The sequence below is a fragment of the Trichomycterus rosablanca genome, chromosome 2, assembly GCF_030014385.1.
Source record: "Trichomycterus rosablanca isolate fTriRos1 chromosome 2, fTriRos1.hap1, whole genome shotgun sequence".
NCBI lineage: Eukaryota > Metazoa > Chordata > Actinopteri > Siluriformes > Trichomycteridae > Trichomycterus > Trichomycterus rosablanca.
In genome coordinates, this window is record NC_085989.1 from 39,785,315 (window position 1) to 39,808,192 (window position 22,878).

The 22,878-nt window shown below is 37.6% G+C and overlaps 1 protein-coding gene across 1 annotated transcript in view; it reads right to left on the reverse strand.

Moving 5' to 3' along the window:
- Positions 1-22,685, reverse strand: part of lmx1al (LIM homeobox transcription factor 1, alpha-like) — a gene marked incomplete at its 5' end in the record, with an annotated part of 32,423 nt that extends 9,738 nt beyond the window's left edge. Inside the window, 2 exons of the mRNA XM_062990830.1 lie at positions 20,266-20,446; positions 22,580-22,685. Coding sequence (XP_062846900.1) covers positions 20,266-20,446; positions 22,580-22,685 — 287 coding nt within the window. The remainder of the gene's footprint in view (positions 1-20,265; positions 20,447-22,579) is intronic.
- Positions 22,686-22,878: the final 193 nt, after the last annotated feature.

Below are 22,878 nucleotides of genomic sequence, written 5' to 3' on the forward strand. Positions count from 1 at the left end.
TAACATTCAAATAGAAGCCAGTAGTACTCAGCATTCATTAAGCAGTCAATAGTACTAACATAGCATTCATAGTCGATATAATGCTCAAGTAGCTTTACTCAAGAAGTATTCATATAACAGACAGTAGTGCTCAAACAGAATTCAAGTAAAGCCAATGGTACTCAGTCAGCATTTGTATAGCAGTAAACAGCACTCAATGATGGTTCATAAAGCAGGAAACAGGTATTTAAATAGGATTTAAAAATCTGTGTTAAAGATCTGTGTTGGTCTTTATTGTGTAATTAATCTGAGAAGGGAGGTGCTGGTGCACGTGAACCAACAAATCAGCTGTATAGAAATATTTAATGTTGTTATATTGTAATTTATGTAAATGATTCTGTAATGAAAGAACTGGGAATTTGCTAGTTTGTTTCATGTTTATTTAACTCACATAAATGAATGAATAAATAAATATGCTAATAGAATTGAAAAGCAAAGATTTCCTCTTAATATTCTGGTGTTAATTTAAAACTAGTTGGAAAATGTTATATGCCATGCATAAATCAAGTCAACCAACCTTATTTTTTTAAGGTCTATATTGACAGGTAAAGCACTTACGATTACCAGCTACACACCAACCTAACATCTTAAACCAATTTACTCTTCCAGTTGTTGGGTTAACCAAAATAAACTTGATAAGCACTTACATGTTACATACAGTATATCACATATATTATTTAAAAATATTTTAAAAGCATCAATACATTGATGTTACTGAACTGTATCTGGCATGCAGAATGCTGTGTTTACCCTCACACAGTAAAATTCTTACTGAACCTGAGTAAATGAACTACCTTGTCATCATGCTGGACTTCAATCACTCCTAGAGCTTTGATCTCTCAGATGTAAAGGGGTTAACCGTGTTTATGACCTCTGGGAAAATGGGACCAAAGCTCACTTTACCAGACACTATGTAGGCACACATCTGACATACTGTCATTCTGATCAATCCTAACATTAATCTAGAATTAATCATTCTGAATCTTGGTGTGTTTGGTGTGTGCTGCTTTTACAACTTCAGGGCATTTTTCAGACCTTTCTGCATTGTCAGAAATATTGTCGGCTTTTGTGCTGGTGCGTTTGTGTTTATATTAGGAATCAATATGTAAATCATGCATGTAAATATAATTGCATGGTTTATATGTGTGTGCGTGTATAAAAGACAGTTTGTATGTGTGTGTGAGCGGATATTGCTGTGAAGCAAGGTGGCTCAGCGCCAGGGTTCAGTAATCACATCATCTCCTTTTATTAAATCTCACTGCACTGCTTCTGCGTTATTAAAATCTCCCAGCATTCCCCACGCTCGCCTGCTACACCCCCAACACACACACACGCGCACACGCCCACAGAAACGCAAATATCCTCAAAAGACAATATGCAAACACCAACAGGTAGGTGATAAATGTATATATCATTCCACTCACTGTCAAATAACAGGTCAGAGAGAATGACAGAGTGTGCTCTGCCATGACATATTTTATATAGATGCATAAATAATAATAAATAGAAAATAATAATAATCAAAATATTTTTCTTTTATTTTTTGAATATAAAAAACCAAATTATGTTGATTCTCATATATATATACACGGTATATGCGTGTTTGTGTGTATATACACTGATCAGCCATAACATTAAAACCACCTTGTTTCTACACTCATTGTCCATTTTATCAGCTCCACTTACCATATAGAAGCACTTTGTAGTTCTACAATTACTGACTGTAGTCCATCTGTTTCTTTACATACCTTTGTAGCCTGCTTTCACCCTGTTCTTCAATGGTCAGGACCCCCACAGGACCACCACAGAGCAGGTATTGTTTAGGTGGTGGGTCATTCTCAGCACTGCAGTGACAATGACATGGTGGTGGTGTGTTAGTGTGGATCAGACACAGCAGTGCTGTTGGAGTTTTTAAATACCGTGTCCACTCACTGTCCACTTTATTAGACACTCCTACCTAGTTGGTCCACCTTGTAGATGTAAAGTCAGAGACGATCGCTCATCTATTGCTGCTGTTTGAGTTGGTCATCTTCTAGACCTTCATTAGTGGTCACAGTCCACTGCCCACGGGGCACTGTTGGCTGGATATTTTTGGTTGGTGGACTATTTTCAAATTTTACAAAATCTTTTTAGTCCAGCAGTGACAGTTAGGTGTTTAAAAACTCTATCAGCGCTGCTGTGTCTTATCCAATCATACAAGCACAACACACACTAATGTGTGTGTGTGTGTGTATATATATACAGTATATATACAGTATATATATATATATATATACAGTGTATCACAAAAGTGAGTACACCCCTCACATTTCTGCAGATATTTAAGTATATCTTTTCATGGGACAACACTGACAAAATGACACTTTGACACAATGAAAAGTAGTCTGTGTGCAGCTTATATAACAGTGTAAATTTATTCTTCCCTCAAAATAACTCAATATACAGCCATTAATGTCTAAACCACCGGCAACAAAAGTGAGTACACCCCTTAGTGAAAGTTCCTGAAGTGTCAATATTTTGTGTGGCCACCATTATTTCCCAGAACTGCCTTAACTCTCCTGGGCATGGAGTTTACCAGAGCTTCACAGGTTGCCACTGGAATGCTTTTCCACTCCTCCATGACGACATCACGGAGCTGGCGGATATTCGAGACTTTGCGCTCCTCCACCTTCCGCTTGAGGATGCCCCAAAGATGTTCTATTGGGTTTAGGTCTGGAGACATGCTTGGCCAGTCCATCACCTTTACCCTCAGCCTCTTCAATAAAGCAGTGGTCGTCTTAGAGGTGTGTTTGGGGTCATTATCATGCTGGAACACTGCCCTGCGACCCAGTTTCCGGAGGGAGGGGATCATGCTCTGCTTCAGTATTTCACAGTACATATTGGAGTTCATGTGTCCCTCAATGAAATGTAACTCCCCAACACCTGCTGCACTCATGCAGCCCCAGACCATGGCATTCCCACCACCATGCTTGACTGTAGGCATGACACACTTATCTTTGTACTCCTCACCTGATTGCCGCCACACATGCTTGAGACCATCTGAACCAAACAAATTAATCTTGGTCTCATCAGACCATAGGACATGGTTCCAGTAATCCATGTCCTTTGTTGACATGTCTTCAGCAAACTGTTTGCGGGCTTTCTTGTGTAGAGACTTCAGGAGAGGCTTCCTTCTGGGGTGACAGCCATGCAGACCAATTTGATGTAGTGTGCGGCGTATGGTCTGAGCACTGACAGGCTGACCCCCCACCTTTTCAATCTCTGCAGCAATGCTGACAGCACTCCTGCGCCTATCTTTCAAAGACAGCAGTTGGATGTGATGCTGAGCACGTGCACTCAGCTTCTTTGGACGACCAACGCGAGGTCTGTTCTGAGTGGACCCTGCTCTTTTAAAATGCTGGATGATCTTGGCCACTGTGCTGCAGCTCAGTTTCAGGGTGTTGGCAATCTTCTTGTAGCCTTGGCCATCTTCATGTAGCGCAACAATTCGTCTTTTAAGATCCTCAGAGAGTTCTTTGCCATGAGGTGCCATGTTGGAACTTTCAGTGACCAGTATGAGAGAGTGTGAGAGCTGTACTACTAAATTGAACACACCTGCTCCCTATGCACACCTGAGACCTAGTAACACTAACAAATCACATGACATTTTGGAGGGAAAATGACAGGCAGTGCTCAATTTGGACATTTAGGGGTGTAGTCTCTTAGGGGTGTACTCACTTTTGTTGCCGGTGGTTTAGACATTAATGGCTGTATATTGAGTTATTTTGAGGGAAGAATAAATTTACACTGTTATATAAGCTGCAAACAGACTACTTTTCATTGTGTCAAAGTGTCATTTTGTCAGTGTTGTCCCATGAAAAGATATACTTAAATATCTGCAGAAATGTGAGGGGTGTACTCACTTTTGTGATACACTGTATATATATATATATATATACTGTATATATATATATATATATATATATATATATATATATAAGTTATGTGGTTGTAAGCAATCGTATAGGTCCTTTCATAAATACTGGCACCCCTGAAACAGAATAGGCTGAAATAGGACTGCAGAACACATGGCACACAATTGTTCTATGTATAGGTGAGGGGACTGAGTTGGCACCTTAATTCTGTGGTCAGTGAACCATTTTAATTAGTGTTAATTTTGAGAACTGTTCAAATCAACAAGGCCAATATTGAGCAGAGAAGGCTGCTTCTCAAATTTGCCTCAAGGTGTGTGTGAATGTGAATTTATTGTATTCCTGCCTTGTGGCTAGTGTTTAATAATAATATTATAATAAAAAAGATGATACAAATAAGATCAAGAATAGCTGAGAGTAGCTACCACACAGAAACAAGGGTTTGATATGGTACATGCCTCTGCGGTCACTGTTTGTGAAAAGCTGATTTCTCCATGTCAGAGTGAGTTCTCTTCTGGTTCTTTGTGGTCCCCACTTAATTGTGTCTAGGTGTAAATGGGTCAGTAAATGGGTCAGTGTGTTGCACCTAAATTGCGGATGTCCTGTCAAGGGTGTATTTTAACTATGACCAGGATAAGTGGTTAGTAACGATGAATTAATGAATATGAGTTGTCATAAGGTTCTTTTATTTTTGCAGTCAAAATCAATTAAAAACTCAAAGTCCTTGACACAAGTGCATAAGAGAGAGTCAGATGGAAGAACAAAAAATACAAAATAAGAGATAGGGACAGACAGTTTTTCTCTTCATTGTTTTTATCAGAAAATCCACGTTTGTCTGTAAAGGTGGGAATTTGAAAGCTACAAAACACTATAAAATACCTGCTGTCATAGTAAATATTACTAAGCACACTTCAGACTATGGGTTCAATTGTAAAAAAATTTAAGGAATGTATTGGAGAGTTCAGCCACCACCTTTTTCCCCAAAACCTCATCATAACACAGTCTAAAAACCTGGCCAATGTACTTTCAACATAAAACAATGAATGATGTGTCTTACTTAAACAAAAAAAAAATCATTTGAACATAGTAGGGGTTATTTCTTAAGAAGGGGACTCATTAAGTCAGTGTAAATGTTTCAAGGACAACTATAAATGAAATCTTACTTATACTGAGATTTATACATGAGAGTTACTATATGTTTAATAAGATAAAAGAGAAAAATGAATAGGCCAGATTAGAGAAGTGAGTTTTTAATCTGATTGGTAAAAACACATATAAAGCTGGATCTCCTGGTGTAATCTGCAAAACTACATACAAGTTTAAGGGCTAATATGAGAAATAAATCATTCAACATCTGAGTGGCTTTGAGGCAGCCATTCATACGTAACTGGATTAATCCAATTTGATACCTAATTATTGTGGTTTATCCGATAACTGAGTGCTAATGTAAATACTCCAGTCTCTTAAATCACACTAAATCCCTAATCTGTTTTTAATCTGACAAAGCCACTAGATGTTCAGTGCCTGTCCTGTATATCTGTAATCAGATATTTTCTATTTGTACAACTGTGTACAACTTAATCATCACAGAAAAACTAATCCACATCCCAAACTGCCTAATAAATAATCACCAGTTTGTAAGACTGCAATCAGGCCATCAATAATGAGACAGTTTTTCATACTATCCCTACTACTTAGTGGAGCAGTATGCAGTACAGAAAACTTTCCTTGTCCCTGTCTGTGGCAGCACTGTGAGCAATATGCAATCAGTCACACTCTGAAATGAATATTTCCCAGTACAGCAGACTAAGAATTGCTGTCAAACATTAAATGCATAACAACAAAATAAAATGATTTAATTAATAAACAAAATACAATAGAAATTCATATTAATTATTGCTTTAATTGATAAATTTATATTGCATATGTCAAGATAATTAAATAAAGTATTGTTCATCAAAGCTTCATTCACTATTCTGGTACTTGGTCAACAAAATCTTTAATTTATTATATTAAATATAAAGTAGCTTCTATATAAAAATATGAATATGTACAGAATCTGTACTCATGTACTCACTTTTACATGTTTTTGCATTAAAGATTGAATTAGTTAACATAATATATTATACGTTATTTTATAATATGATATATTATATATCATATTATATATCATTTTATATATAATATATATTACTTAATTTCCTTAAGGGATCAATAAAGTCTTATCTTATCTTATAATTAAATTGTACATTTTATGGGCGTATTGTACAGTCCATTTGAGCAAGTGTTTTCATTGTGGCAGGCATGGCATTGTCAGCACATATAAATCAGTTAAGGTGCATTAGTTTAAAAGCTGCATGAAAGAAATCACAATAATGTCAAAATAATTAACACTGGGTACTTTCATTTAATTTACGTTTGCTCAATTAACATAGCAGGCTGAGCATACTGAGCTCTTTAAATCTATGCCAAGTCACCCTTTTGTGTGACACACACTCACACACGTAGACAAGCAGTGGTATAGATTTGTTTGTAGGAAAGACCAAAGTATCCAAAACCATCCGGCAAAGAAACATCTAGAAAATTCTCTGGCCAAGCATGAACAGTTTTTAATTGTTTTAACATAGGTGGTTGCTAAACGATTTGTACCAGGCATTTAGACACAGCCATCTATACATATATATATATATATATACACCGATCAGCCATAACATTAAATCCTTGTTTCCACACTCACTGTCCATTTCATCAGCTCCACTTACCATATAGAAGCACTTTGTAGTTCTACAATTACTGACATGGTGGTGGTGTGTTAGTGTGTGTTGTGCTGGTATGAGTGGATAAGACACAGCAATGCTGATGGAGTTTTAAAACACATCACTGTCACTGCTGGACTGAAAATAGTCCACCAACCAAAACTATCCAGCCAACAGCACCCTGTGACCCCTGATGAAGACCTCAAAGATGACCAAACAGCAGCAATAGATGAGCAATCGTCTCTGACTTTACATCTACAAGGTGGACCAACTAGGTAGGAGTGTCTAATAGAGTGGACAGTGAGTGGGCACAGTATTTAAAAACTCCAGCAGCGCTGCTGTGTCTGATCCACACATACCTGCACAACACACACTAACACACCACCACCATGTCATTGTGACTGCAGTGCTGAGAATCATCCACCACCCAAATAATACCTACTCTGTGGTGGTCCTGACCATTGACAAACAGCATGAAAGGGGGATAACAAAGCATGCAGAGAAATGGATGGACTACAGTCAGTAATTGTAGAACTACAAAGTGCTTCTATATGGTAAGTGGAGCTGATAAAATGGACAGTGAGTGTAGAAACAAGGAGGTGGTATAAATATATATATATATAAAATATTAAAATAATAATAGTTTTAATGATATAGTGGATATATATAGATATAGATATAAATAAAAATAGAGCATCTGCTTTATTTAGATTTTAAAAAGTAGCTGCACTAACACCGTACCTGGAAAGTAATTAAACACTGCGGTAATCACTGCTTTCCTATCATCAGATCATGTAATACCATTGATTTAATTACATACCCAGATTATATTAGACACATATTAGTCCAATAATGTGGACACTCGCTGTAACCTTTTCGATTTGAATGTTATTTTTTGTTTTATTTGTCTAGTTGTTAAGTAAGAAAAAAACAGTGCACAAAATACAGTTTCTAAATGGCAGCCAATGGACACAAAGCCATAAGGGACACAGAGCTGTGTCAGTTGCATTATGCATGTTGTGAATGATATATAGCATTATTGTCCTATCAGACTGTCCCTGTTTATGCCCTCTGGACATTTTAATTTTTCAGGGTATAAGAAATCATCTCTAAACACATTACTGTTGTGATAATAACATCAAAACAGTGAGGACCTTTCTCTTGATTAATTGATGTAGAAGAGATGACAGGCGTCACTGAGGACAACAGGACTGTAGTTAGGTTGTGTGTACATGTGAAATGTTGCATGAGTAATACTATAACCTGCTCGTGATTTACACAAGCCAAATCACCCGTGCAAGGTTGTTTATGTAGCGTAAAAGATAGTCGTAGGTGTACAGATTAAATATGACAACAATGGAGGGGTGTGTCTGTGTGATGTGTGCGTAAACCTATGTGTGTGTGTATGTGTGTACACGCGTATGTGTTTGGATAAGGCAGCTAATCCCCAGGCCACCAGAACGCAATATCCTGTCGGCCGGATTCTCATTTCCTGTGTCTCCCTGGCAGAGCAAGACGAGGGGGGAGAGGAGCGAGGGGGGACCCGTTGCCCCAGAAACAGAAGATACGGAGGCCCTGTTTGAGAATGTCTATGTCGTTCTCCATATCTCCTTCCTTCTACCCCCTCCTGCTCTCGATTTCTCCTTTTATTATCTCAGATTTAATAAAGCGGAGGCGAGCAGCTTGTTCTGCCATGAAACATTTATTAGCCGCCTGTAATGAAATTGTTGTGGGGGAGCCGAGATGATGAGAACTCATCACGCATTATGCAAAAACAGCGGCAATATCGCAGGAGACACCTCAGAGTCATCCTGGCCACCTCCGCTCTGTCTCTACTCTCTGCTCCTCTGCAGTCTCTCCTGACCTGGATGCTCTGCCCTCCTGGCCTCCTGAGCTCTACTTTATCCCCGTACTTTATCTTTTTCCCTTTTCACTCCATCTCAGCCTGCCAATCTCAATAGTAGATTTCTAGAAAAGTTGGGACACTTTTTAAAATGTAATTAAACTGAAATCTGTAATTTGTTAATTAACTTTAACCTTAATTTAACAAACAAAAGGACAAAAAAAAGATTTTCTGTGTTTTCAATGACAAACTCACTGTCCATTTTATCAGCCCCACTTACCATATAGAAGCACTTTGTAGTTCTACAATTACTGACGTGTGGTGTGTTAGTGTGTGTTGTGCTGGTATGAGTGGTTTAGACACAGCAGCGCTGATGGAGTTTTTAAACACCTCACTGTCCCTACTGGGCTAAGAATAGTCCACCAACCAAAAATATATCCAACCAACAGCGCCCTGTGGGCAGCGTCCTGTGACCACTGATGAAGATCTCAAAGATGACCAACTCAAACAGCAGCAATAGATGAGCGATCGTCTCTGACTTCACATCTACAAAGTGGACCAACTAGGTAGGCGTGTCTAATAGAGTGGACAGTGAGTGGACACGGTATTTAATAACTCCAGCAGCGGTGCTGTGTCTAATCCACTCATACCAGCATAACACACACTAACACACCACCACCATGTCAGTGTCACTGCAGTGCTGAGAATGATCCACCACCTAAATAATACCTGCTCTGTGGTGGTCCTGGGAGAGTCCTGACCATTGAAGAACAACATGTTTTAATGTTATGGCTGATCGATGTATAAACACACAAACAAAAACACTCAAAAAAGCTGGGCAACAGGCATGTATACCACTGGGTCACATCACTTTTTCTTTTAATTATACTTTTTAATTGTTTGGGAATTAAAGGTACTAATTGTTGTAGTTTTGCAAGACTTGTATACAAGACTTGAGCTGCTCAACAGTCCATGGTTCCTATTGTCTAATTCTTCTCCTTATCATGCACCATATGTTTTTATTAGGGGACAGATCTGGACTGCAGGCAGGTCAGTAAAGCACGCACACTCTATGTCTATTGAGCCACGCTACTGTAACTCTTGCAGAATGAGGCCTGGTATTGTTCTGCTGAAACAGATAAGTTCCAAGATCAATGGTACCTTATATGCAGATCACCCATGCTGTGGGCACTGATGCATCTCTATGCCATTATACATGCTGTTTTTTTAGAATTTTAAAACCAAGGTGAACCATTAACTCATCTGGCCAGGGAACATGTTTTCACTTTCTGTCAGTCCATCTCTGATTACTTAAGACCCAAAAAAACAGTTTCATGTTGCATTTCTTTATGCAGCGACGGACTGTGTTAAGTAACAATGATCTTCCAAAGTACTCCTGAGCCTTTGTGGCTGCGTCCATCATGGTAGCATGACAGTTTCTCAAACAATGCCGCCTGAGGGCTCAATGGTCACATAGATGATATTGATATGACTAATATAAATATTGTTGTATGTGTTTAATAACAGCATGTAAACCTTATATCATTCATCAATCCAATAAGGGTAGAGACCCTACTAAAACATTAGGTGCAATGCAGGAACCTTTCCTTGGACAGGGTGATCCATTGCATTGCATCAACCACTCATCTCATACACTGATCAGCCATAACATTAAAACCACCTCCTTGTTTCTACACTCACAATATAGGAGCACTTTGTAGTTCTACAATTACTGACTGTAGTACATCTATTTCTCTACATACTTTTTAGGCCTGCTTTCAGCCTGTTCCTCAATGGTCAGGACTCCAACAAGACCACCACAGAGCAGGTATTATTTAGGTGGTGGGTCATTCTCAGCACTGCAGTGACAATGACATGGTGGTGGTGTGATAGTGTGTGTTGTGCTGGTATGAGTGGATCAGACACAGCAGCGCTGCTGAAGTTTTTGAATACCGTGTCCACTCACTGTCCACTCTATTAGACAATCCTACCTAGTTGGTCCACTTTGTAGATGTAAAGTCAGAGACGATCGCTCATCTATTGCTGCTGTTTGAGTTGGTCATCTTCTAGACCTTCATCAGTTGGCTGGATATTTTTGGTTGGTGGACTATGCTCAGTCCAGCAGGAACAGTAAGGTGTTTAAAAACTCCATCAGCATTGCTGTGTCTGATCCACTCATACCAGCACAACACACACTAACACACCACCACCATGTCAGTGTCACTGCAGTGCTGAGAATGATCCACCACCCAAATAATACCTATTCTGTAGTGGTCCTGGGAGAGTCCTGACCATTGAAGAACAGGGTGAAAGGGGGCTAACAAAGCATGCAAAGAAACATATGGACTACAGTCAGTAATTGTAGAACTACAAAGTGCTTCTATGTTACAGAATGTGCAATGTGTTTTTTATACATTCCTCTGTAAAGGTCATATACATTAAATATAGCCCCACAACTTTCAGGCTCAAGGCTTTCTATGCGTAAAAATATGAACAGCCTGATAAAACTAAACGGGTCAATAAAGGTTTGTGTCTCTCAAACAACATGACAATTTTAGAGGTTTGCTGCAAACACTTGCTTCAAAAAATCTAAAATTGTACTTAAATGTGCAAAATAATGCATTTAGGTGCATAAACCACAGACAATGCCAAGGCTAATCAGTTAATGTTGACCACTTTCACACAGTTGTTTTATGAGCTAATTAATTTGGTAGTGTAGATAGTTATATTATTTTTACCTTTGCTGTATGGCCTCCTAGGTGACTATGTTTGGCTACAACTGTTGAACTATCTTTTAATAATCATAGAACCACAACTCCTTTGAGACGATCCCCCCTGAACCCTTAAACAGCCCACTAGGGTGCCCTCATTATCATGAGCATACCAAAACCCTAAACTAGAATTTTTTTGTAGATCTGCCTCATTATTGGTAGATTTTGGACCAATAACACACAACTAGTTTAGCTAGCTACATGTAGAATTTAAAGGTGTCTGTTAACTTGAGAGGTGTATGTATTGCTGTACCCTCAGCACAGCAAGAAGACTTGTCTGAGACCATAATTAGCATTGTTCCCATAATCAAGGCAGCCACCCCCCACTTCCCTAGACACCCAGAGCCACAGAGAGGGGAGATGATTAAGAGAAAACGGGCAATAAACGGCGAGATAAACTGATTGGTGTCATGACTGCTATCAATCTCAACAAGCGCACAATGAGGTTTGGTACAAAGAAATATTATTAGAAACCAGACAGTGATGAATGGGTAATGGTGAAAACCACTGGAGATGGGAAAAGAGAGAAAAACATCTCAGTCTCAATCTCATGCTTAGAAAAATCTTATTAATGCAAGGTGAATACAGATGTGCAATCATGAGAATATTTCACCACTAATCCTTGATGGTTAGAAAACTTAACAGGCAGCGGCATAACTAAAGACAGAAGTATACTGTGCTTTTATTCCAGCTTTGACCTCCAGCATAGCTGAACCTGATTTAATCTGGAGGGGGGGTGTTGGCACCCTCCACCCGACACAGAGTGTCCCAAATATCTGCTCAGATCTTCCTGGATGGACAGCGCTGATGCTGTGGGCTGTAAAGGGGCCTGCTGGGCCTCCAAGCCCCTCACTCTGACTCATTTTCACCAGGGTCCCAGGCGCCATGCCCCAGGGCTCGCTGCCTTTATTGATGTGGGACTGGATTGTGCAGGAAGGGCTGGGTGACTAACTGTCTGCTGCATACAGGGAAGCACAAGGGTATGACAGAGATGGAGTATGTCTGTTTAGCTCTGTGACACTGTACAGGTATGAAAGACGGAGTGTATGTTTCAAATGTGTTAAGGGTTTGCTGCAACAGTTTAAAGATAACCACGGATAAAAGAAAACACAATGCAAAAACACTGATGAAGGGATAAAAAAGTAATGTATGAGATGTCACTCCTGAAATCACAATTCAAAATCTGGATTGGCTGCTCTGAAATGGCCAACAGATGCAAGATGCCACTGAATTTGGTTCTGACCTATGCCTATATGGAAGAGTTTTGTGGTTTGTCCACACCGACCAAAAGTGTGTTTGGAGCAGAAACCTTGAGGCATTCAAATCCAACAACACTTTACCTACTGTCAAGCATAGTGGTGGTAGTATCATGCTCTGGGTATGTTTTGCTGCCAGTGAAAGTGGAACGTTGCAAACAGTGTATGGAAAAAAGAAGAAAGCTTTCTGGATGCAGTAAATAAGTGTAAGTAAACTTTTGACTTCAACTATAGTATTCTTATAAAAGCCAATTCATTGGCATGTGACACAAATTAGGTTAAGCATAAAAATGATTATACTTAAATTCCTAAATTCCTTTTATCTTCAATGTCAAGGGTTCATTGGCATCCCTTAAATGAAACACACACCTGCTGGTTTTGAGGGATGGAGGAGGAGTAGGGGGGTTAAAAGGTGCTAGGTGCTGATGGACAGACCGTAGGGAAAACAAGGAGTTATTGTTGCTAATCCACTCAAGGTCATCAGCACCGGCGTGAGCCAAGTCTCCTCTGAGGATACATTCCTCTGTATACAACTCATATACTGAAGACACACTCAAATGCAACCTCACCATAACCTCTATTGATCAGTGTGTACTAAGTCTGCCTTTATAATCTATGTGTGTTATACCATGGCTTACCTCTCTATAACATACGTACAAAGCATACAATGACTTTCATATTTGAAAAAAATAAGTTATTAACTTTTTGTTTTTGTTTCTTAATATATGAGCAGTAAATGTATCAATTTCGTACCTAGAAATATGAAATATATGTATTTGTAAGCATAAATGTTAAGAAACAGGAGAAAAATTTTACTATATTAAATGTATGTGTGCAAAGGTTTCTTAAATACATCAAGGTTTAAATATTAATGCTGCTGATAAAAAAAAACATAATTTCATTGCACTCTGATCCATTACAAAAGATGTTTCCACTGGCTGGAAAAAAATCCACTCAGAGTAGCAATTATAGGTAAGATGATGGGGCTTCTTAAGTTTGATTGGGTAGCAAGCAAGATTTCACTACATACTCAGGCTAATAATTCGGAAAGTACGAGTTTAGCTGTCAGTTACTCGAAAACAGAACTCTTTGGTAGTAATTTAGCTTGTCATGTTTGTGGAAAGAAGGGTTACCAAACCCACAGTGAAGTATGAGGAGAGAAATTCTTGATATGATGCTGCTTCTCTGTAAATAGTAACTTAAAAAAAACTTAATTTGGATATTCCAACAAGACATCAATGCCAAACATGATACATAAAAAGCCAAAATAATCCAGGACTAGTGTCTATAAAAGATGGTATGGGTGCCAGGATTCTTGGCTCGGATCACACTAAAACTAATAGAGGATTTTGATTTTACTAGTTCATTAAAAGACTCTTGTAACATGGACAGAACCACAATGCTACAAAAATCTAAGTATCTATTACCCTAAAATGTTAATATTATTAATTTCAACAATTTTTTTTACATACAACGTATAACCACACTGTTGTGCATATATTCAAAAGAACACTGGACATGTGTAATAAAAATGCACCAAAAGTATGTTAAATAACAAAATGTAGTTACAAATCTTCCCCTTACAATATTAGCATTATATACTAATACTGTTAGAAATATATACAGTATAACAACTCTTACAATTGTCACTCACATCTTGGCATGTCTGGCAGATATCTCATCATGGATGTCATCTCATTGTCTTAAACTTAACCCCAGCAAAACTGCTATACATTCCAGGATCTTGTTATACCTGCTAACATAACCTGACCATGTAGGTTCTTTTTATGCAACATCAGAGAGATTCAACTTCTGTTCATGGAAGCCACTCAGATTCTTGTCATAACGAGACTAGACTACTGCAACTCCCTTTTGTCAGGTCTTTCCATGTTCACTGTCAAGCTGCACATCTGGTTTGAAATCTAACCAAACACTGCCACATCACCCAACTGCTGCATTGTCACTGGCTGCCTGTATCTGTCCACATTTAACTGAAAACAATGAAGTTTGCCTACAAAGCCAAAAACAAACCAAGTCAGACCTATTTTAACACACTTCTCGAACCCCAATCTGTACCTCATCACCTTTAAACCACAATCAATGTGTTTATTCACATAGACGTATTTGACAAGACAACTCTGGGTCTGTAAGGCTGGTTAAAGGGTAAATAGTGCATGTCTGACTTCCTTTGCTATTCCATATTTTAACACTAAATAAATGTCTGATAATTCAACAGTCAACCAGGTACAACCTGTTACTAATTAAAAGGAGGAATAGTTTTTAATAAGCATGTTAGATAACCTTCTTCCTTAAATAAATTAAAACATATTTTACAGTGTGTTCCTTGTGTGCAATATAATGATTTGTTTAATGACTTTAATGATCATTTGAAGTAGTTTCATGTGACAAATAAGCAATAACAGGGGCAATCAGATACAAGAGCAATTACTGTTCACTGCACTGTACATACATCATTTGTTAATGACATTGTCTTTATTACCACAACATATGCACCTCCACCGCAGATTTACAACCCAACAATAAACCCACTGGAGAAGAAGGACTTCACATAAAATTCAAATTTCCTGTCCCACCCCAACACACACACATATAGGTTATAAACTGGCAAATATAAATGTAGGAGTTAATTGGCTGAAAATTGTCTCTAAAGCAACAAGAAAATCAAAATGAAGTCTATACATGACCTTAATACACAGGATACTGGATTGGAATACCTTTTGGACAAAATGCCAAACCATCACTGGGCATCACAACCTCAGCATTTATGCATATTTTGACTATTTGTATTGGGCAGTTCTTCTACTTAGTGTGGGTGCCACACAGCTCCAAGAGTCATTTATAATAAAGGAATCGTTACTTTTAATAAAGTATGAGTATTGAATGCTTTAAACAACATGAGATCTTGATTTTGACTCAGTCCAGTTGATGACTGTATGACCTCTCAGCTATGATATGTAACTCAAGCATTTGACTGTAAAAAAATATCACTCTGTAAATGCTTTAATCCCTGCACATTGAGGGACAAAAGCTGCTTTTTTTTACTAATAATTAACTAATAATTTTACTGCTTTTTGCTGCATAGCATAAAGATGCAGCAATCTGATTAGTAAGACGGCAAAGTAAAAAATGTTGGATTAGTGACTGATCTTACCATGCTAGAATATATTAAAGGTATACTAAATATTTTCAGCTAAATATTCTCATTTGTGTCTATTTTTATTTCACAGTCAGACCAAAATGATGCATGTGCATTAATCGTTCCACCCCACTGCTGCTATCTGTAGTTCCACTGAGAACTGTGCCAGGCCACATATCAAAGAAGCATGTATTATATAGCTAATTTATTTAAATTCAAATGATGACTGAGGACCCATCTTTTCACTAAGTACCTACGTGCACACTAACCTAATTATGTGAAGACGAATATAAAAACCTTTCCCATTCTTTCTAAAAAAAATTACAATACAGATGAAAATGTACATACACTGTCTGGCCAAAAACAAAAAGGCACAGTGTAATATTTTGTAGGACTGTGTTTAGCTTTGATTATGGCGCACATTTGCCGTGGCATTGTTCCAAAAAACTTATGCAACATCCCACATTTATTTCTGTCCAAAGCTGCATTAAATTTCGGCTGAGCTTTTGTACTGCCAAAGGGAGATCCTAACCACTCTTATCCAGCACATCCCATAGACTTTTAACATGTGTAACGTCAGGATTCCAGTTGTGGTGGCCAATACATTTGGAAATGATTCCTCGTGCTTCCTGAACCAGTCTTTCACATTGTATTTTGGCATTGTCATCCTGGAATCTGCCCATGCCATCAAGGAAAAAAAAAACTCCATTGATGGGATAAACCTGGCCATTCAGTACATTTAGGTAATCAGCTGACATTTTATAATGTTCCTAAACCTCAACCTGACTAATTAAAGCAATTTCAGATCATAACATGGCCTCCAAAGGCTTGTACAGTGGCCATTATGCATGATGGGTGCATCGCTTCGGTGCTTTTTTTTTTACCCTGATGTGCTATAACTCTGAAATGGGGTAAATCTAAACTCCAACCACATGACCATTTTCATTTCCCTAGAGTCTACTCATTATGCTTCCTAGCCTTTTCCCCACTCTTAGCCACACTAACAAGTAACCTTCTCTATCAAACATAGCCATGAGTTTAGATGTTGATTCATTTTTATGGTCTTTAATTACACATACATTCTTGCTTTTGCAGGAAAAATGGGACAAAATAACACCTGAAACAATTCATCGCTTGGTATCCTCTGTGCCACAATGTCTTATAAGTGTTGTGAAAAAGAATGACAACATCATAATGTGTTTTGTAAAGTTGTGTAAAGGGATTGTGTTTGACTTATGTGCATCTTAATACAGTAATTCATTCTAATGAATGAATGAATGAATGGATTGATTGATTGATTGATTAAATACATTTATTATCTTTTCAAGAACTGGTTTATAAAGGTCCAAAAGCAGATTTCAAAAATGATGGGTAAAAGGCAGACATCCATCTTGAACAGGCAGCCAATCAATGCAAGGCAATTTCTATTACATATTCACTTAATTCACTTTCGCTTATTACCAACACTACCTACTGATTTGGCTCGGTGGGTAGCACTGTCGCCTCACAGCAAGAAGGTCCTGGGTTTGATTCTTTGGTGGGCCGGTCCGGGTCCTTTCTGTGTGGAGTTTGCATGTTCTCCCCGTGTCTGGGTGGGTTTCCTCCGGGTGCTCCGGTTTCCTCCCACAGTCCAAAGACATGCAAGTGAGGTGAATTGGAGATACTAAATTGTCCAGGACTGTGTTCGATATAACCTTGTGAACTTAAGAACCTTGTGTAATGAGTAACTACCGTTCCTGTCATGAATGTAAACAAAAGTGTAAAACATGTTGTTAAAATCCTAATGAACAAACAAACAAACCTACTGAGTATTATGCCATCTTGCAAGGCAGTTATTATAAAAGATGATGTGAAATTCTCCTCATATTTCTTCTTGTTCCCCTGTATCTCATCTTCTTCTTTTGCCTTTGTCCCACCATTCACTTTCCTTTCCTCCCCTGTTTACTCTCTTTCTCTTTCACTTGACTCCAGTCCAGATGTCAGTTGCTAAAGGGAGTGCTGCTGTCCACCACTGTCTGACACTCTTCACAACAGTGATAGCGGTCAGCAGGTCTGGCCTTCAGATCTCTGTGAAGACTGTACTTGTATATGGACCTTTTTTAAAAGTCACACTTTTTGTCCATTTAACAGATGACAACAATCACATGTGAATCAGTATGCCAGGCAGCTGTGACTTAAATAAATGCAGGGGTAGTGATGATATTTTAAATAGTTAATAATAATAATAATAATGTAAGTGTTAAATACAACGATCACCCTCACAGCCAGTACTGTGCTTGTATCTAGGAAAGAATAAACCCAGAAGACAAATAAGTCTCCTGTTTACCCTTTTACTTAATATTATTACAGTCATCAAGGTGTTTTGGTCTTAAATGAGAGATGAGGATTTATGTTCCTCTTGATTAGCAGTGTTTTCTAAAGCCCTGCAATTCTTTAATAAATGGCAGTTTGCCCAGTCTCTTTCTAATGGTGGCATTATTAAAGCTGCTTTTATTGGAAGCAAGCAAGGCCAGCAGTCCCTTCGAGATTTGTCTAGTTTTTTGTGACTCAATGTGCTTTTGAGGAATCTAGGTTGGTCATCCAGTGTTAGCTAAATTTACCACTGTTCTAAGTTTTATCTATTTGGAGATAAAGCCATCGTTGTTTGCTGAAGTTCCATGAACATTATAACCCTTTTCTGACTGATATATTTCATACATCTTTTCTTAAGTATATTTCAATCTTTCTATAGTTTTAGCATATTAGCCTACTTTACATTGCTGAAATGGTTCACTTTATGTAACGTTTAGATTAGTAGCAGTGGCAGCCATTAAACTGGGAGTGTGTGGCGTAAGTGAACCTAATTACTAATTTAATTTACTTTGTTGGTTAATTGAGCAGCTAAGTGAATAATTACTTTTTTCTTTCAATAAATGACTTTATCTGTTTTTCTTTTGTGTGTTTACTAAGATTGTCTGTCAGTTTTTGTCTGAATATTTGAATCAATTAATATGACATGCAAAAATCTAGCTATTGCACTGTATGGATATGAAAAAATTGTGTATGTTATATATTTAGTTTTCAATGTGTATATTATATATTTTATTTAATTTTTAATTTAATTCCTGACCGGCCGATAGCACTGCTAGGGATTGGAACCCTGGATCCCAGTGGTACTGGGTTAGTGCAATTTACTAGTTTATTAGGATTTAACGTCATGTTTTACACACTTTGGCTACATTCATGACAGGAACGGTAGTTACTCATTACACAAGGTTCATCAATTCACAAGGTTATATCAAACATAGTCTTGGACAATTTAGTGTCTCCAATTCACCTCACTTGCATGTCTTTGGACTGTGGGAGGAAACCAGAGCACCCAGAGGAAACCCAAACAGACACACCCAATCAATGTATATTATTATTATTATATAGTTTTAGCAAACCTTTTTGCACCCCTGGCTGAATTACATATACATACTGATCCATGAAGGGTTAAGTCCAACTGTATGTTGCTTTGGATAAAAGCGCATGTTAAATGCTATAAATAGAAATGGAAATTGCCTCACAATGTGTCAAATTTAACTTTGTAAGTAAGTTTGTATTGCACATGTGACACTCGGGAATAAATATATTGCATCATAAAATACAGAAGTCTGTTGTGTTTCAATGTGGAGTGGACACAAGTAGGTTTGGGGGCATATTAGCAGCCAGTCTGCATATTCATAGAATTTGTTTGAGTTAGGGAATGTGCTAATGACATTTATGAAACTGCCACATTATGCAGTGCATATCATTTACAGCATTTACTAGATGCTTTTAACCAAAGTGAATTACAATTGTGACAGAATAAAGTGCAAGCAACTGAAGGTTTAGCAAATTGATGGCCCTTATACATGGTTGCACTTGTGTAAAAGCCCAGACCTGGTGTAAACTGAACCATTTATCAAGGTGAAAGAACAATAATTTTGCATCAAAGATGATAATAATAAGCACCAGTATAAAGATGTGTGTAATTGTTTTGACGTTACATAAAGAGGAAAACACTATTATTGGACCCATATGATTGTAAAACAAAATCAGTGTCATTGACTTAATAAGAAACTTAAGCTTTCCAACAACCTTATTTGATACATTAGTACAACAGTCTAAACTGGTGCTGAAAATGCACTTCACATTAAATACAATGCCTAAACTATATGATCCAAAGACTTAGAGAAATAACATTTTTTAAATCTAATTATGCTTTCAATTCAGTCCAAGCCACTAGAATGTTCTAGATATCTCCTGATCGCTACTAACCTGGAGGGACACATAAAGCAACAGCCACTATTTTCCTTTCTTCAGCGTACACATAATATTATTTTGATAGACCTGATATAAATTACAGATTGATTTCCTAAAATCCAAATCACCCTCAAACAGAGATGTTTATAATTTAGTTTTATAAAAGCATTGCTGAATTTACACAAAGATGATACTAAGTAGTAATGACAGGCATGAAAAGTCTTAAAGTATTGATGTGTGTGAATTAAACTGAGATTTTGACTTACTTCTCATAGTCGTGTTTGCAGTAGAGCAGACGGTCACGACAGTAGCATGTCCCACTGAGAGTGCTCAAACACACTGCACACTTCACACACGTCTCATGCCAGGACTGTTCATTCACACGCAGGAGGAATCTGTCTGCGATGGGCGACTCGCAACCTGCACACACCTCACCTCCACCCACATCTGTGAAAACACATTGCATATACTGAGATTTATTATGATTATAAACAAAAATGCACGTGTAAAAGTCTTCAAAATGAATGCAATGAATGAATACATCATGATCAGACTAAACATAATCTGCTTTTCAAACACAAGGAAAAAGAACTGCAGGTTACCAAAATCACTAAGCTGTAAAAAAGTAATAGTCTTCCTTCTGATTGCTTTTGTCATTGCATATTTGTCACACTGAATTACTTCAGACAGTAAAACAAATCACACAAAAACGGTTGACTTTGTTGATTATGTTTTTTTATGCTGCATTGGCTTTTGATCAGGTGAGATACTTGGTGTCCAAAAATTTTTTAGTAGTTGTCAAAAAACATCCAGGCTTTTTGTGCAAATGTCATACTGATGTTTTCTTTGTTAGACATTTTTCTTCATGCATCTGTACTTGCTTTTGTGACACAAAATTCATTGGCCCCTAGAGAAAAAAAAAAAAAAACTGGCAACCCTTGTTCCATGTTTAATATATTATAACACAATGACTCTCAATGGAGTCTTTGAGCCTAAGACAGGTGAGTTTTTTTCTCAGCTTCTAAGAATTTCTACAGATTTTCCTTCTACTTAGGACATGGCAAAGTGTTCCTATAGAAACTATAATGTGACTAATTTACTCTGTGGCTCAGTGTGAACCAAGTTGAAGTTGTGTCATTCTGCATTGCCATTTTTGGCAGGCAGATGGGGCACTAAGGTGCAGATGATACAGTAGGTTCTTTTTAATTAACAGTCAACTGTGCCTTGTTAGCATCAATTCGCTTCACAATTACTCTTTCACAGATTTGCCAGTTTCTCTGTCTGGTATACTTGCTTTTCTCTAGAATCATGATTCTGAGCTTGTTCTGGTGTGGGCAGCAAAACTAAAGCAAAAAACCAACTACCATCAACTGTCGCAGCCCACGCCCAGTGTGATTCTACGTTATACAGCCTCTAGGGCAGCTTGCCTATTGAGGGCAGTTCCAAACATGACATCCCCAAACTGCCCTGACTCCAGATCAGTTAACTGAAATTAAATGCCTTGTATGCTAGCAGAAAACCGGGCTCAGACAGACATCACGGTTCTATGGTATTTTACCCTTCATAAATCATGAAATAGCAACATATCTGAAAATGTCCATATCCACTGTTAGGACAATTATGGAAAGGCATTAATGGAATAATGTTTTTATTCCATTTCATGGAATTTAATTTACATAATTTACAAAAGTACATTTTTGAGTCTTCAAATCCATAGATTTCGTATCTAATCACAATATATAGACACCTATAGTGCCTATATATTATCCTACTGGAACTTTAACTAGAACTGGACGTTTTGGTCAAACATGAAGCTTGGCACAATATACTCAAGGTGGGCTCAGATGTTTTAGCAGGACAGTGATCAAAAAGATATGACCAAATTCACAGAAAATGGTTTAGTGTCCAAAGAATCAAAGCTTTTTTTTCATTCTGACATTTCTTGGTCTGTATTCTCTAATTGTATTAAGCATTAAAGTGCAGCTATGTTGGTAATAGAAGTTTTACAAACTGTGATGGTAAATCTATATACAAGTCCAGTCCAGTTCAGTGATTCAGTGAATGCACCTGAGATATGGTTTCATAGAAACCTAACACATGGAACACAGTAAGGCTTCCTAGTATATAATTACCACCCGAGTAAACAAATAGTTTGTTGCAAAATCAAAGTTAAGCATGTTCTACTTTCCCAGACTGTATAAGTTTAAACTGATATATTTTCTGTTTACAGTTAGTTTTTTGTATCATTAAAAAAGCTTATTGTAAAATAGAGGGAACAGTTACAAATTCAATTTTAAAAATAAACCATTTTTAGCAATTCTCTTCTGAGGACGAGGGCAGAATGTCAAGTTATGCTATACTTGCCATGTTGTGATTATCTACAAAATTGTGATTTGAAGCTGGTATCTGTACATTAATTTGAACAATTACTAATAACCCATTTTAAATACTGGAGAGCAGCAAGTCTTGGCTGATGGACTATTAGCCTATTTGGTGCTTTCTCTAAATTGTTGCTCTTATTTTGTTAACAAAATAAACAATGAAATGTTGTTAATGATCTCTGGTCATGCTTGTTCTCACCAAAAGGAGTGGAAGATGGAGCCTGTTGGAGACATGACTGGTTTTCCTCTGTTTTCATACCGGTTTTGCCTCCCTTCGAGTGCTGGCTGAAATGAAAACATAATAACAACGATTACACGTAAATGTGAGAAGTAGCAGGTTGTATTAGTGATTAACAAAGAGGCAATGAATATGTGGACAGTGTTTTTCATCTATCAAAGCAATAATAGAAGGTACGTCTTCGAAGTACTTTAAAACGGGTATTATGGGATGTGGTAACATTTAACCGTTAAAATACAACCACGTTGTTATAGTGAAAA